Source organism: Metopolophium dirhodum, chromosome 8, assembly GCF_019925205.1.
Source record: "Metopolophium dirhodum isolate CAU chromosome 8, ASM1992520v1, whole genome shotgun sequence".
NCBI classification, from domain to species: domain Eukaryota; kingdom Metazoa; phylum Arthropoda; class Insecta; order Hemiptera; family Aphididae; genus Metopolophium; species Metopolophium dirhodum.
The window spans coordinates 33,245,037-33,260,607 of record NC_083567.1 but is presented as its reverse complement, the minus strand read 5'-3'; the positions used below and the strand labels follow the sequence as shown (position 1 = coordinate 33,260,607).

Genomic DNA, 15,571 nt, shown 5'->3' with positions numbered 1-15,571 from the left:
AAACTCTAATGTATGTACGTACTTATACTTACTTTTTATAACTTTTAAGCAATAGTTATTGTTTTATGATACCCATTTAATATTTAAAATCAAAATAGATATTGTATGGCCAGTATGGAATTGCAGATTAAAAAAAAATTCATATTTTTTATAGGATGTATTTATGCATGGATTGAAGTCGTCAATTTCAATATTTCACTAACCATGAGTCCATGACCCCTTACAAATATTACGTAACGCCGGTGTCGCAGGTTTCTAATACTCTCAAATGTTTTTATCCCCCGAGTTAACATTATCCTAGGATTACTTTAGGGCGCTTGTAAATAAAATTGCGTCCACGTTGAGCAGGTAGTGCAAATAGTACCTATAGTAAATTGTGCCCGGTATTTTTTATTTCTAAAATGGGTATAGTAAATTGCACCTATAGTAGGTATCTAAGTGTCAAGTGACCTTGAATTCATCGATATCTGATGATGATTGACTTAGACAATTTTCTTGTTATGTTTTAAACACATATATTTTATTTGCTGACTTTCCTCCGAATATTTGGCCATCAGCTTCTGCAACATTAACTCGACAGCTAATGCCTGCGAATATATTTTCAGTCATTTAATAAAAGCTCTTATATTCCTCATCCTCGTATTTTTTTTTTTTTGGATAATTTTAATAGAGTTACAATTTGAAATTTATATAAAAATGAATAGTATAAAGGAACCTTATAAATTTTAAAAACACGAAATCAAGAGAAAAAAAAGGTGGGTAAGTGGATGTCACTCTGCTGTACAGTAGGTTAAAAGTGGGTCACTGTAATGGATGGTGTTAAATTTGAATTCAATGGTATAATATCATTGTATAAGAAAAACGATTCTGAGCGAAAACGGTCAGTCAGCCGATATGATATTACCAAGTATATTTGATGCGATATTATTGTGAATAAAGTAATTTATATATAACCTATTTACGTGGATGTTTACTTAGCTATATAAAAGTTGAACATTTTATACATTTTTAACTACAAAATAATTATTAAATTTTGTCAAAATTTGAACTTTAAATGCTTATTAAAAAAATTGTATCTACCTATGTATTTTTAATGTTTTTCAACTGCTATTGTAACAATATATCAAGAGCCTTATATTAAATTTTCACGCTCTTCTACCCAACAAATAAAATTTTATTGATATTTATAGAAAAAAAATTGAAAAAATTGAAAAAACTGAAAATGTCCGTTAACAGCTCAAAATAAGTCGAAATATTTAGAAATGTTATGGTGTATAGAAAATTTGTTTAAGAGTTGCACCAAAAAACAAAATCGATTTTTTCAATAATTATTACACGGTACTTTAAAATTAAAATAAGTATAAGTATTTTTACCGGGTTGGGGAGAGGTAAAATATTCCTAGAATAATTTTTGGGGGGTAAAAATAACCAACTATATTTTTATCTCCGTATGAGAGTAAATATATTATATAGGTTAATTTTACCGGTGGACGAGAGGGTAAAGATATCCCGGGGTAAAAATCACCTGTTACACATTTACATTTATTTTAAGTTATTACCTATTATTATAGCATGCACCTATTCAGTATTCACATTATTCTACGCTAAGGTTCGAGGCGGTGGTATTGACTTAAAAGTTAAAAACAATAATATAATATGATAGAAATATACATTACCTATTAAAATAATTTAATATTAATGATACAGTAAATGGAAAATTTTCTGAAAAAAATTAAATCAACAAATCTAATAGGTATGCTACGAGTATAATAAATTACTTAATAGCAATATCAAAACAAATATCATGAGATATATTATTGATATAGACTGCTGACTGACAGCAGCGCAGTATCCACTTATTCCACTTACCCATCTTTTTTTCATCTAAAATTGTAATATTTTTTTTTTTTGATTTTGACAAACTTTGAACCGTAACTTGTAATCATATGATGAGTATACTTTGGCATTTGCTATATACATATCTAATAATTTTTATTGAATATTAAATATTACGTTGCTCGTATTTCGTGTTAATCAGTTCGGTCACAAAAAAAAAACGGCGCACGCAACTCGGCTAAGTCGTGAGAAAACCACGCATTCCATATGACCTAGATAATTAAAATATTCGCACGCGATTCGGAAACACCAATAATTATCAACTAAGATTTAATTACCCGTTTGTTATACGTGCAAAAGCCATATTATGAACTATAGCTGTACAATTATTTTAAGATGTAAAACCTTAGATCGGAAACTGCAAATACCTCGCGCATGTGCTTCCTTCTGCCTTCTGTAGCACCGAAAATAAAACAAGTCGTATGACCGGACTTAACTGGGTATCGTCGTGACTCAACCGTCGACTTTCGACTTTCAGTTACTAAATGTAGACATTAGAGTTTAGACGACCATTGTGGTTAGGTTCTTGGATAAGATGTGTTTGTGGAGGCAGAGATCGTGCGTAACGATGTGTGTGACCGTAACCACAATAATTATACCATTATTATAGGCAGGTAGGTATATTATATTATTAGTATAATATACATAGTATACAATTTATAATATAGACAGGCATAAACGGATCACGGATAACAGAAAAGAAAACTGTGCTCCTCAACGGAGATCGTGGTGATGGCAGCGGAAATTCGACCGTAAAAAATCAGATAATATTATAATAAAACAATATATTATAATATAACTTAATATGTGTATGATTTCTATTCGAATTGGCCGAACAACGACGGCGAGAAAAATATGGAAAAATGAAACTCAATTTGCAAAAGTACAGGAACCTTATAGTTACTAAAACAAAAAAAAACTTTCTGAATCTAAATATTTTTTCCGGCTAAGTTTAAAAAAAAACAATATATTTTTTACCTATTTTTCCTCATTTAATTAATAAAAATGTAGGAATTAAATGCCACTTTTTAATGTAACATATTATATACATTCAGCCATTTGACAGCAGGCTAATATTATTAGGAATAGAGCATAATATTTTTTGATGTATATGAAAATGTCATTATTTTGAAGTGTAACTTTGTAAGAACAAAAATATTTATAAAAAAATGTTAATATTTAGTTTAAAACATTTAAACACGATTACTTTATTATTATAAAGATAATATATATATTTATTATAGTTTCTAAGATACCAAAATCGAGGAAACTTTTCATTTACTTACATCAAGAGTAAAAACCATTTTAATTTGATATTTTGTATCTTTAATAAACATCTATGCACAACAAATAAGTGAATCTAAAGAGAGTATTAACATAAATCTTTTTATATTTTGAACATCTGTTTCGTTAATAAAGTGGTTAGAACTTAGAAGTATGTTAACATTTTTAGTATGTTGAAGTTCTAAGCACAATTTCTGTAGTCTGTGAATAATATGGTTGGTAAATAATTATTAAATATTTAAATTGAGTTTATTCGTGAAATTATTTTTGATAGATTATTTAAAATTCTGTTTATTTAAGACTCAGTAAGACGAGTAGGTATAGATAAGATTTGGTGGATGGAAAATCTGTGTTTATCCTGTGTTCATTCTGTGTTTATCCCGTGTTCATCCTGTGTTTATCTTGTGTTATTGATCAAGATAGTAAACCTGGCATGTTGTAAATATTTACAAGATATATTACCTATTTGCTAGTAAGTGCATAGTGATTATTTTGTTCCATGTATATTGTTATATCAAAAATAAAAATTAATTATTTAGAAATTACTTGTTAACTCAATTGACTGGTAATCTTCGATCAATGTTGGCGATTGAGTGTAGCGTATTGCATATAGACGTATAGTATATTGAATCAATTTACGAAAAATAATAATTGTATCATTAGCTGATACTCTACTACATATATGGCTACAATGAAATGGACCTGTTCAGACTAGGTATTCAAATATTCAGTTACTTGTACATAATAGAATGGTAATAATTTCAGTTGGAATAACATGTAAAAACTAAAACAAGTATATACTGATTTGATCATAAATGGTCGGTAGGTGGTAGATACTATAATATTATATAGGTATAGAAAATGTCGCTGGGCCTCACCCAAAAAATATGTGTTACACGCCACTGCCTGGCTGTGCCCTTAATCTGCGGTTTTCTAGAATTGTGATGGACAATAATAGCACCATCCTGTATTTCACATAATAAAGTAATTAAAAAAATATGAAGTTCATATTAATCTGGACAACATTAATTTGCATTCTCAACTAGGTACATAAAGTTTTTCCAAAAAACCGGTACAAAATCAACTGACACATTAGGAATTTAGGAGCCGTATTGAATTATGTATAATAATTACAGTAGGCATACGTGATAATGGCAAGAATGGTTCAAATTGTTTTGTTGGAGAATCTATTCAGAATAATAAAATAACTAGCGATTCACTTAAATATTTGGAAAAAGGGCATATTTCTTGATTTTTATACATGCATACTATGCATATTTAATAATGGGATAGCTTGAATAATTGTTATGCATTTTTATTAATATTGTTTTGCATATTTAAAATTTGTTCATGCATATTTTGCCTTTTTCAGTTTCTATAAGTTGCGAGCCCTATAGTTATGAATGTAAACATCAGATAATATTATAATATAACAATTCAACTAGAATTATCCATCACCCTCTTCATAAACGATTATTGTGTTTCTAACAAGATAACCTATCTAAAACTTAGCGGCGTACCATCGCTGTCGTTACTTTAGAAATTGTTGGAGCGTGATATAAACCTCATGGCGCTATATCACATAATGGACAAAACACGAGTTCAAACCATTATATAGCATATCTGAAACAAGCACATTCCAATAGGGTTTCTGTCAACAACACAACATTTGCTGAATAAAGATGGTCAAATAACAACAAAGATGTATAATGTAGTACCTATCATAGCTGGAATTTCGTTGCATTTTGCATTGTTTTCCGAAGCTACGCAATGCTTGTTCTATAACATATGCGTTTCTTGTATTTTTGAATCAGAATATAAAGTTTTTATTTTGTGTTTTTTGATAGTTTTTAATTTTAAGATAATTTTTTTAAAGTTTTTAGAGCACTTTAAATTTTTGGAGTTTTTGAATAAAAAATTTGAATTTTAAATTTTATTTCAAGATTTTTACATGTTTTTCCATGATTTTTATAAACATTTATAAATTATAAGTATTTAACAAACAATAAAGTAGGTTCTCGTATTATATTATCTGATAACAGTACCTAACAGTATCTAATGTGAATGTAACCCTAGATAACAAGACAAACTACGGCCCAACCATTGGCGCAACTAAGGGGTGCACAGAGGACTTGTACACCCCTAAGTTTAAAATGTTCATCCCCAAAATATAAAAGACTTAATATATTATATTTTGATTATTTTGAAGTAAAAATTATCAATAATTACAAAAATGTTGTACCATACTGTATATACATCATAACTCATAAGTAGGTACTTCACTATTATGTTCCAACATTCTCAGCTATAACAGTATAACATAATATTATGAAAAAATCTTTAGCATATGTAGCCATGTAGGTAGGTATTTAATGTTGTATAGAACAGATCACAGTTACGTAGTTATTACTTATTTGTGTAACAATGATCATACCTAATAATATTTTCTTATAAACCAACAAAAAAACTTAGAAAACAGAAAATAGAAAATATTTCTCTTTATCTTTGGCAGGATAAAAGACCCATGAATGTGAGCTCGTTTATATTGTTTCCTTGTTTATAATTTGTTAAAAATTACAAAATAAGTGGGAGCGCGTAAAATAGCCAACAATATTTCAGTTAAATTGTGTTGTTCAAAAAACTGTTATAATGATATTTTATGAAAATTAAATATATCAATGTTTATTCAATTATTTATAATATTAAACAAATAAGAAGACCTATATTATTAAAAAAAAGAAAATACAAGAAATTGACAATCTAGATTTTCCAGCTTTAATACTGAAAATAAAAAATGTTAAATTAAATTTAAATTTTTTGTAAAATTCAAAATAACCATTTTGTAAATCTGATTATATGAACAATTTTAATGGTAAAAATATTTGTCAAGTAGTTAATTTTTTAGAATATTTTAAAATATTAATATTATTTTGAGTATATTAATTTAGAATGTAATAACTTTTTTTCAAAATGTTTTTTTCACAATTGTTGTCATACGTTTAAGTAGCGTATTTTTTTTTTTTGACAGAGCTTCCTGTTATACTCTGTATATTGAGTGTGGCCAGTGTGGGTCTGGGGGTCTGGGAGTTCTTTATAATTTGTGCATCTTCAAATATATAGGTCTAGTTGCGCATATGGGCCTATAATGAGGGTTTTATCTGTTAGAGTATTAAAATCGATGTCCGACAATTACATAAGTTGATTACCGGGTACCTGTTTACCTGCACTGATACCGTTAAGTTGATTCCCGGGTCATTAAGAGGTACGTACGAGTTGATTCCCGGGTCATTATTATATATTATTTTCAATATTTAGTCAAATACCTATTCAGCATATAGCTAACCCAAGAAACACCACGAGAAGGTTGGCTGACAAGTTTCATAAAACCTTGTTCGTTTTAGTTTTTTCATATTTTGAAAATTATTCAATTTTTTTGTTAAACAATTATTAGTAAAAAAATGCAGTAGGTATTATTATTATTGAAAAATTTAGTAATTAGGTAAAAAATTACTATTAAAAAATTTTAGTAATTTGGTAAGAATTTATAACACGTTATTTTAAAAATTGGTATCCTGGGAATCAATTAATACATAAAGTAGGTCTCGGGAATAAACTCACCTACTGCGCTGACGATATCGTTCACCAAGAGTTTTACTATCGAACATACTATGTACATTTATTTTTTATCACTTTTTACTTTATTATTTTAGTTGATTGACTTAAATAGTTTAATATAATTAAAATGACAAAAGTAAAATGTTTGAGTCAAAATAATCGTTTTCCCAGATTAAAGAAGTCCAAAACAATCAGTTCTGTCTGTAAAACATTTTTACAATTCTTTAAAATTTCTATTATCATCTATAAAAAGTTTATATTGTAGTTTATACCAAAATTTAAAAAAAATAAATGTTAATGGTATTATTTAGAATTTTCAGGGCATAATATAAAAGCATTTTTTAAAGGTATTATTCGGGTTTTTACTGTACACGAACCAAAAATAATATATATAAAATATTAATTATCTGGCCAACATAGAATTAAAACAAAAACGTGTAAACCGCCAACTACCTACCTAATTACCTACCTACCTAATATTATTATGTATGAGTTGCCTGTCCCAACCCTGGAAAAAAGTGTGAAGGCACTAATCTTATGATAATTTTTGTTTTTTATGCATGCAGAAATCCAAATTTTATTTTTTATTTATATTATAAAACTACCTATTTACAATTATCTTTAACATATTGGCCCTTTTTATATTTATTTTTTTTCAATCCTTCAAATATTTTAATATTTTAATACAGTTATTTGCTTTATCAGCATTTTATAGGTGTAACATAATATTTTGTAATATTTAAATACAATTAATAATTTTCCCACACTTTGATATACTACTTTGAAAATCAATATGTTTTTCTAATTGCGTATCGTATTACTGCGCAGTTTTTAAGAATATATGAGCACGGCAGGAACTTAAAAATGTCGTACTTGGTTAGTCCGCAACTCCCTTATTATTTTTTTTTTTTGGACAGTATATTATACACTATATGTACCTACTTTACACTAACATCGAGAAATTGAGGAAACCTAATCCGGATAATCTCTTAAATTTGGTTTATCTCATTGCGTACTTCACTGCTGCGCAATATTTACGAGCAAAGTCCAAGTTAAACCCTGAAATAGTTGTGTTATGCGATTATGGATTTCATAGATATACAGTTTAATGTGTATAATAAAAATGTAAGTTGAATATTAATAATTTAAGCACGAGAAAGAGGTGAGTATATGTTTTAAAAATCATCCTGAATGTGTACAAATGCATATTATTATACCATCGGAACCTTGTAGATAGAGTACATTTAAAATAGACATACCAGTATTAACTGCAGTGACATATAATATCGTAAAAATAACGGTGTATAATATTATTATGTAATAAATTAAATACGAACAACAAATCCAAGTAAATTTAATAAGCTGTTACTTACTTAATTTAATGAAAAATAGCGATTAATAACTTAAAAAGTATCTACCCACATAAATAGTTCAATTTAATTAAATTTGATATTCAGTAGATGTATACTAAATATAATTTCCAATGATTGAAACATAATAATAATGATGACATAATAATTATAAACTCAAATATTCAAATGTCTACATATCATGTAACACAGTGACATTAAAATTGGTCCCTAAATGTTCGATGAATACATGTATTTCTGCTTAATTCGATCAGTTATTTTTTTATTATCATATGTGTATTTGTTTTATGGCGGTGTACAATTATTTCCAATATTAAAACTGTGAAAGAAATGATAAAACCGATGATCAGAAAAACTATGAGTGATGCAACGTCTTTAATTTCAACGCTAACCAATGATTCTTCGGTCGTAGTTTTCCCAGCGGTGCATTTCGGTTTTTCAGCATGCCATATACGGAGTTCCCTTTCCATAAGACCAGTTTCCCGTAAAATACAATTTCTGAAAAAAAAAAATATATATATATATATAGAGAGAGATATGTGGTTAATTATTTTTTCATTTCCTGACGAAACATTATTCACAAGAATATAATATTACGCATAATTGATCAATTTTCTGTACGGAGATTCCTTCCGAACCAAGTAACCAGTAGTTTCCGGTCTGTGGAGTGGCAGTTCCGTTAAATCACATTTTTCTTTCTCAGTAAAAATGTCGTTTATCAACCAATAACTGCTGGCCGGATCGGTGAAAAATGCATAGTGACCTTTTTTTATTTTTTTCACCCCATCTTTAGCCAACAGATACTCTGATTTCGGTTTGATTTTATTGTCGATAATTTTTTTCAAGTACGGATTGATTTCCCCGTATACCTTTACGCACACACGTTCAAACATTATCGTATTGTATAGGTTTACAATATAAATAATACTTAATGTACACGAGAGTATATATATAATACGATTGAACGTACTTCAATAACTTTAGTAGCAACGTTGAAATCTTCAACGCCAACGTCTAATCCGCTTTCTTCAAGCTTTTGAACCGAATCGATATTTATAACGGTCGGACGCAATAATCCGGAGACAATACTCGATGAATAAAATTGATACATAACCAAACTGAATACGAACATTAAAAACACAATTAGCCTATTGCTAAGTTTCGTGGGTTCCATTGCTGTTCCTAAAAAAAAAAAAAAAAATGTATTAAATAAAACACTTTAAAAATACATTTCAATAACAAATATATAGGTGGAAAAGTGGGTACCGCTCTGCATTTTATAGGTGTTGTGGTTGTTTCAAACATTTTGATGAATTTCCAACTAGAAAATAATTTGCAAATTTTTGCGATTTCAAGGTTATTTGTCAAAATTCTAACTTTAAACACTCACAAAAAAATATTGTGATTTTTTTTCGATAAAAAAACAATTTAAACTTTTGGAAAAAATAAAAACTTTTTATCGACATTTAAATAAATAAAAACTAAACAAATCCAAAAACGCCAATTAAATATAAATATTTCAAAAAGCGTCAAATGTTTCAAACATTTTTTCGTGTGCATATAATGCTAATATAAACATTTGGTGAACATTTTATGTATTTACGGTTATTCGTTTTTGAGTTACAGCAAAAAAAAAGAAAAAACAATATCGATTTCGTCAAAAACTGGTTTTACTTCTCAAAAGTACAAACTAAATCCAATTTGCTACCTGAAACCACCACTAAATAGTTGAAAACCAAAGCATTATTTTTATTACAAATCGCGAACGGATAAAAAAACATATCTCGTAAAATCAATACATATTTTATCGCTCCACCAGTAATTATAGATAATAGAATAGAATATTAAAGTACGTATATTGTAATACTATGAGTATTACCTTGTTGACATAACGTGCCAATTTTTAGTAGGACAATATCACTTAATACTCTCAACGAGAACATTTGATTCGATTCATAATGCATAATTGTACAATAAACAAATCCAGATAATATCAGTACACATATTATTGAAAACCAAACAGCCGTTTCAAATGGACGCAAGAATATGTTCGTTGACGCCGTAGACGATCGAGGATGACGAAAGATAAAGCAAGGCCTTTAACAAAGAAAAAACGTAAAACCCAATAGTATTGTATTCAGCTTAAAATGTATAAATACAGTACGTTTTGACAGTTAAACTAACACTATAATCTATTTAGTTAATTTACGTACAAATGTTTCCAAGTAGAAATAGCAGAGTAATCGACGACATCATATCTTTCAGACCTCAGTGCATTTAAACTTATAGAAAAATCGACCTCTCCAGATATCAACATTCCAACTATTCCGTCCCATTTGTTATTAATTTTGTAACCCCATGAATTCGTCGTTTGAATATTTAATCTAGTATGATACATATAGGAACATATTATTATACATAATATAAGAATTGTATATTATAGGAAAGAAGTTAATAATTAAAGATAAATAAGATAATAAACGCAATATTATTGGTCATAGTAGGTGCATAATACATAATATTAATATCTGTAACAATACTTAACGTGATGTTTAATAAAATTTTCGTCAGCGGATACATTATGGCAAAGCTAAATTTTTGCACAGAGTTCAATCGATCCAAATTAAACGTTTGTAAATATTTAACCAGTTCTTCACTAGATGGTTGAATATCCGTACCATTTTTCTTAGCCAAAGCACCATAAGGGTTTCCCTAAAATATTATCATAACTATATGCTTTAACATGTTTTTTTCTTTTCATCCGATTATTATCAAACAGTGTATATTAAGTAAAATTGCACCTGCACATTTGATTTAAATTATAATAATAACATATTAATAAAGCAAGTGAGTTACTCATTTTTACTGTCTAGGTTTTTTATTTGGATCTATCCTACAATAGGTATCTATCTCCCATCTTAATCTATTATTTTTTTGATGGTCTTAAACTAGAACATGTTACCTATATTTAAAGATCTCGGGTATGGTAAATTAGCACTTAAAATTTTTGAATTTGTCATACGTCATTAGTCATTAGTCATCACTCATCGTTATTTGTCACTGAACTATTTTAGTCTGTTCGATGCTTATCTGTAACTTATTATATTATGATTTTGTTCGCTCTCTATTCGAGTACATACCCGTTGTCAGAAAACCGAAATTAGTCAAAGACCAGATACTTCTTAAATTTGTTCAATAAATGTTTAAGCTGTATTGCTTTCAAAATGAACATTCATCATGTACCTCACGATAATTAAAATATAAGTCAGACTCTAAATATTCCTACACTTGCCTCTCGCGCTGCGATAAAGCTGATTTGGACTTCTCATATACTCAGTACTATATGGTCCATTGAACATTCTCTGCTCAACTCCTTGCTGACATAACTTTTAGAGTCACTTCTAGAAACCAATCCCAATTCTATGTAGGCACAAAGATGTAAGACTTCTTATGAGTTATGGACAAAACCACACTCTATATCATGTACACAGAGGACAGAGCTGCAAATAATATTATATCCTTGGGCCACCTATTGACCCATAAACCACTTTTACGTAGTTATCGTTTAACTATTATAATATGTATAGTGTATATTTAGGACTATGTTTTTTTGTATAGTAACTTTCTTATGTATAAGGTACATTAGCCCTTTTGTATTGTAACTATACCTCACATGTATATTTTTTACCATGTATTTTGTAATATGTAAAATTATCGTTCGGCGTTAATAAAACAATTATAATAATAATATTACATTCCATTTATCCAAACACAGTTCACAAAACACACTATTATAAATAATATTTAATAAAACTGAAAATTCTTGTGTTAACATTTCATAACTTTGAAAAAAAAATGTTGATAAATCGTAACACGTTAAATGTAGATATGGGATCCTAGTCCTTTAGTTTTTCGCTCAAACTCCCAGAATGTCGAGTGAATGCAAAACGTTAACAACATAATGTCAAATGTGTAAATGAGGTGGTAAATTAACTTTTTAAAAGATAACTAAACTAGGCTGTCTTTTTCTACGTAGGTTATAGTCACGGTAGTTTACAAATTAATTTTTAAAAAAAGGTGGGTAAGTGGATGTCACTCTGATGTACAGTAGATTACAAGTGGGTCACTGTAATGGATTGTGTTAAATTTGAATTCAATGATATAATATATCATTGTATAAGAAAAACGATTATGAGCGAGAACGGTCAGTCAGCGCCTATGATATTACTAAGTATATTTGATGAAATTATTGTGAATAAAGTAATTTTTATATATAACCTATTTACGTGGAGCCTTGTTTTAAATATTCAATCCTTAGCTATGTAAAAGTTGAACATTTTATACATTTTTAACTATAAAATGATTATTAAATTTTAAATTTGATAAATTTTGTCAACATTTGAACTTTAATGCTTATATAAAAAAAATTGTGCCTATGTATTTTTAATATTTTTCAACTGCTGTTGTAACAATATATCAGGAGCCTTGCATTAAATGTTCACGCTTTTTTACCCAACAAATAAAATTTTATTGATATTTGTAGAAAAAAAAACTAAAAAAATTGAAAACTGACAATGTATGTAAAAAGCTCAAAAAGAGTCAAAATATTTTATAAATTTTATCGTGTATAGAAAATGCCAATACAAACATTCAGTGAAATTTTCAAGTATCTACAGTCATACGTTTCTTAATTACAACAAAATAAGAAAATCGTTACATAAGATATCGAGTGAATAACAAATGTTGTAAAAATATGAATTTCAAATGCTCACAAAAATTTAATTTGACTTTCTTGTACGCATTTTTTTTTGATAAAGGTAGACAAACTTATGGATAATCTTGTATTACATTTTCAAATCTTAGATTTAAAAAGAAAATTTTTTATGAATTTCTAACTCAAAATAATTTGCAAATTGTCGTCATTTTTACGTATTTTGTCAATATTTGAACTTTAGATGCTTATAAAAAAAATTGTGACTAAAGATTTTTAATTTTTTTCATCTGCCTTTAAAACAATAACCTAGGAGCCTTGTATTAAATGTTCAAGATTTTTTACCCAACAAATAAAATATTTTTGACATTCATAAAAACTAAAAAAAATTTGAAACTGGAAATGTCCGTAAACAATTCAAATAAAATCTAAAATATGATTATGCCAATATAAGGGTTTACATTAATCAGCCCCGCCTCTAATTATTACACTTACCTTGAGGGCTTAAACAACTATTGTTGTTGTAATATTATATCTTAACTATTATATATCCTATTTAATCAAACCAAAACTAGCTTATATAAAGAGTAATTTCACTTTATATTCTGATTGCATATCTAATAATTTTAATATTTTATTATTTTAGTAAATTCTTATAGATGTTTTTAGTCAAAACATTTAAAAGTATTCTCCTTTGAAAGTTTCATATATTGTCTGAACTATTAGATAAGTATTTTTTTACATTCTTATTCAAAGCGTAAGTTTATTGTATAAGTTGTAACTTCATTGAATTTAAAACTATAGGTACTTACTATAGTAACAACATTTAACGTTAAATTTCCTAAATTTGATCTTTTATCAAATTTCCATAATCGATTTCCCCATTTTCCAAAAGTTTTATTCACAACATCAATCATTAGCTTTCCTCTTGGTTCGAAAGCTGTACGATAAATATCAAAAATATGCCAATTAGTAATAATGCCATCCATCTCATTAGGATATGCTAATAAAATTTCACTGCTGATTGAGAGATTAATTTTTTTTTTTGATAAAAAACTTTGAATTTTATTATTTGGTTTTTTGCTCATCACCATTAGCCAATGATAGCTAGCGTTCCATAACCAACTTTCTGAAAACTTAACATAAACAATTAACATTTTTATAATAAAAAATGAACATTTTTTAAATGGTAACTTATTCATGTACTTATGTGCATTTTAATAGGTACTCATATTTAGCATAATATTTTTCTGAATCAAATAGAATTAAAGGAACACTTTTATAATGATATTCGAATACAATATAATGTAGGTCAGTTCAATTAAAAGAAAGGAATAAAAGTTGTATAAAAAATTTAAATCTTGATTATTATTAAATTATAACTATAAGCTAATTAAAATTATATGCCTTATTTTTAGTAATTTTTGGGTCCCAAGTGTGTTGAATACATTTTCGGGAAACAATTTTTATCATTCGAAAAGTGTATACCCAACATTTTTGTTTTAGGTATAAAATATTAATTAATTACCCAAGACTTTTATCAAACAAAAAGAATTTAATTTCCCACCTCATATTTTTATAACTATTGTTTTGGAGAACTATTTTAATACTTAAACTTAAAAGCCCGTGATATGCTAATAAAATGATTTATTATTTTTATACTTTTATAATTAAAATAAAAATGCATTCTTTCTCAATTACATTAGGTTAGTTTTTAAATTTGAATGGATTTATTTAAAAAAAATTTAGTTCATAAAACATAATACTTATTGTTATGAAAATAAATATACACTAGTTTACCTTGAGCAATGGATCATCATTACATGACCAATCGATGATTATTCCTAGTAAAGGAGAATACACTGTTACTGTAAACAAATCATCCAAACTAAAAGCCCCATAAAAATCTTCTTTATTGCGGTGTGTGACCGCTATTTTTTTTTCATTGAATTTTTTCATATATCTGATTCGATCTAATATTGTATGATGGAAATTTAACTATGACAATTTTAACAATATATAATTACTAAATAATGTTTATGCGTTACCTGACAGTGACCAACACGTGTATAAAATAGCAGTGTCTAGATTTCTGACTGTTAAAAATTGTTCCATTAATTCATGTTGTGCATCACAATAATTATTGTCAGATTGACTCCCAGGTATTAAATACGTTGCCAAAAACGGCAATACTACGCTAATGTAGTCCATGGGTCTAACACTATTTGCCTAATATCTGTTCTGAAAAGTTTTGGTGAAACGTATTTTTTATTTATGAATACACATTATACGTCATTATAAAATGACTGAATGAGTATACTTTGGGTGATATTATAAAGGTAGTTATTTTTGACAGGATTGTCATGAAAATTACATCAAAGAGAGTTTTAATGACCTGCACTTCTATGATGTTTGTTTTATATATTTTATGGTGAATTTCAAATGAAATATTCTGATGTGTAATGTCAAATTGAAATAAGTGGATGACGTGTCCCTCAAAACATTATTTAGGTAATTAATTAATAAACGTTGTGAATATTAAGAGGATGTCAGCGCACTATTTGTTTTCTCTCTCTGGCCCACGCGCAACATGTACAAAACGCATTAACGCAGAATGATTTTTTTCTTTGTTTTTAAGTAATCTTAGAGTAAAATCACCAATTACAAAAAAGATAGAGAATAATATTTCTGAGGG

At 27.7% G+C, this 15,571-nt stretch overlaps 1 protein-coding gene across 1 annotated transcript; it reads right to left on the bottom strand.

The window, feature by feature from the left end:
• Positions 1–8,091: 8,091 nt before the first annotated feature.
• LOC132950657 (ionotropic receptor 75a-like) lies at positions 8,092–15,554 on the bottom strand. The gene is made up of 9 exons (XM_061022179.1): positions 14,925–15,554; positions 14,677–14,849; positions 13,689–14,012; positions 10,711–10,877; positions 10,379–10,549; positions 10,045–10,262; positions 9,136–9,347; positions 8,763–9,034; positions 8,092–8,663 (listed from the first exon to the last, which is right to left on the bottom strand). Exons 1-9 carry the CDS (start codon positions 15,085–15,087, stop codon positions 8,420–8,422), a joined length of 1,944 nt encoding a protein of 647 aa, XP_060878162.1. The 5' UTR covers positions 15,088–15,554; the 3' UTR covers positions 8,092–8,419.
• Between the last annotated feature and the right edge of the window lie 17 nt (positions 15,555–15,571).

Excerpts from the sequence above, each read along its gene's own strand:
- LOC132950657 (XM_061022179.1), bottom strand. The coding sequence starts at position 15,087 with ATGGACTACATTAGCGTAGTATTGCCGTTTTTGGCAACGTATTTAATA. Across the intron at positions 14,850-14,924 it reads CACGTGTTGGTCACTGTCAG|ATCGAATCAGATATATGAAA; the intron begins GTAACGCATAAA and ends ATACAATATTAG. Across the intron at positions 9,348-10,044 it reads TGGCACGTTATGTCAACAAG|GAACAGCAATGGAACCCACG; the intron begins GTAATACTCATA and ends TTTTTTTTTTAG.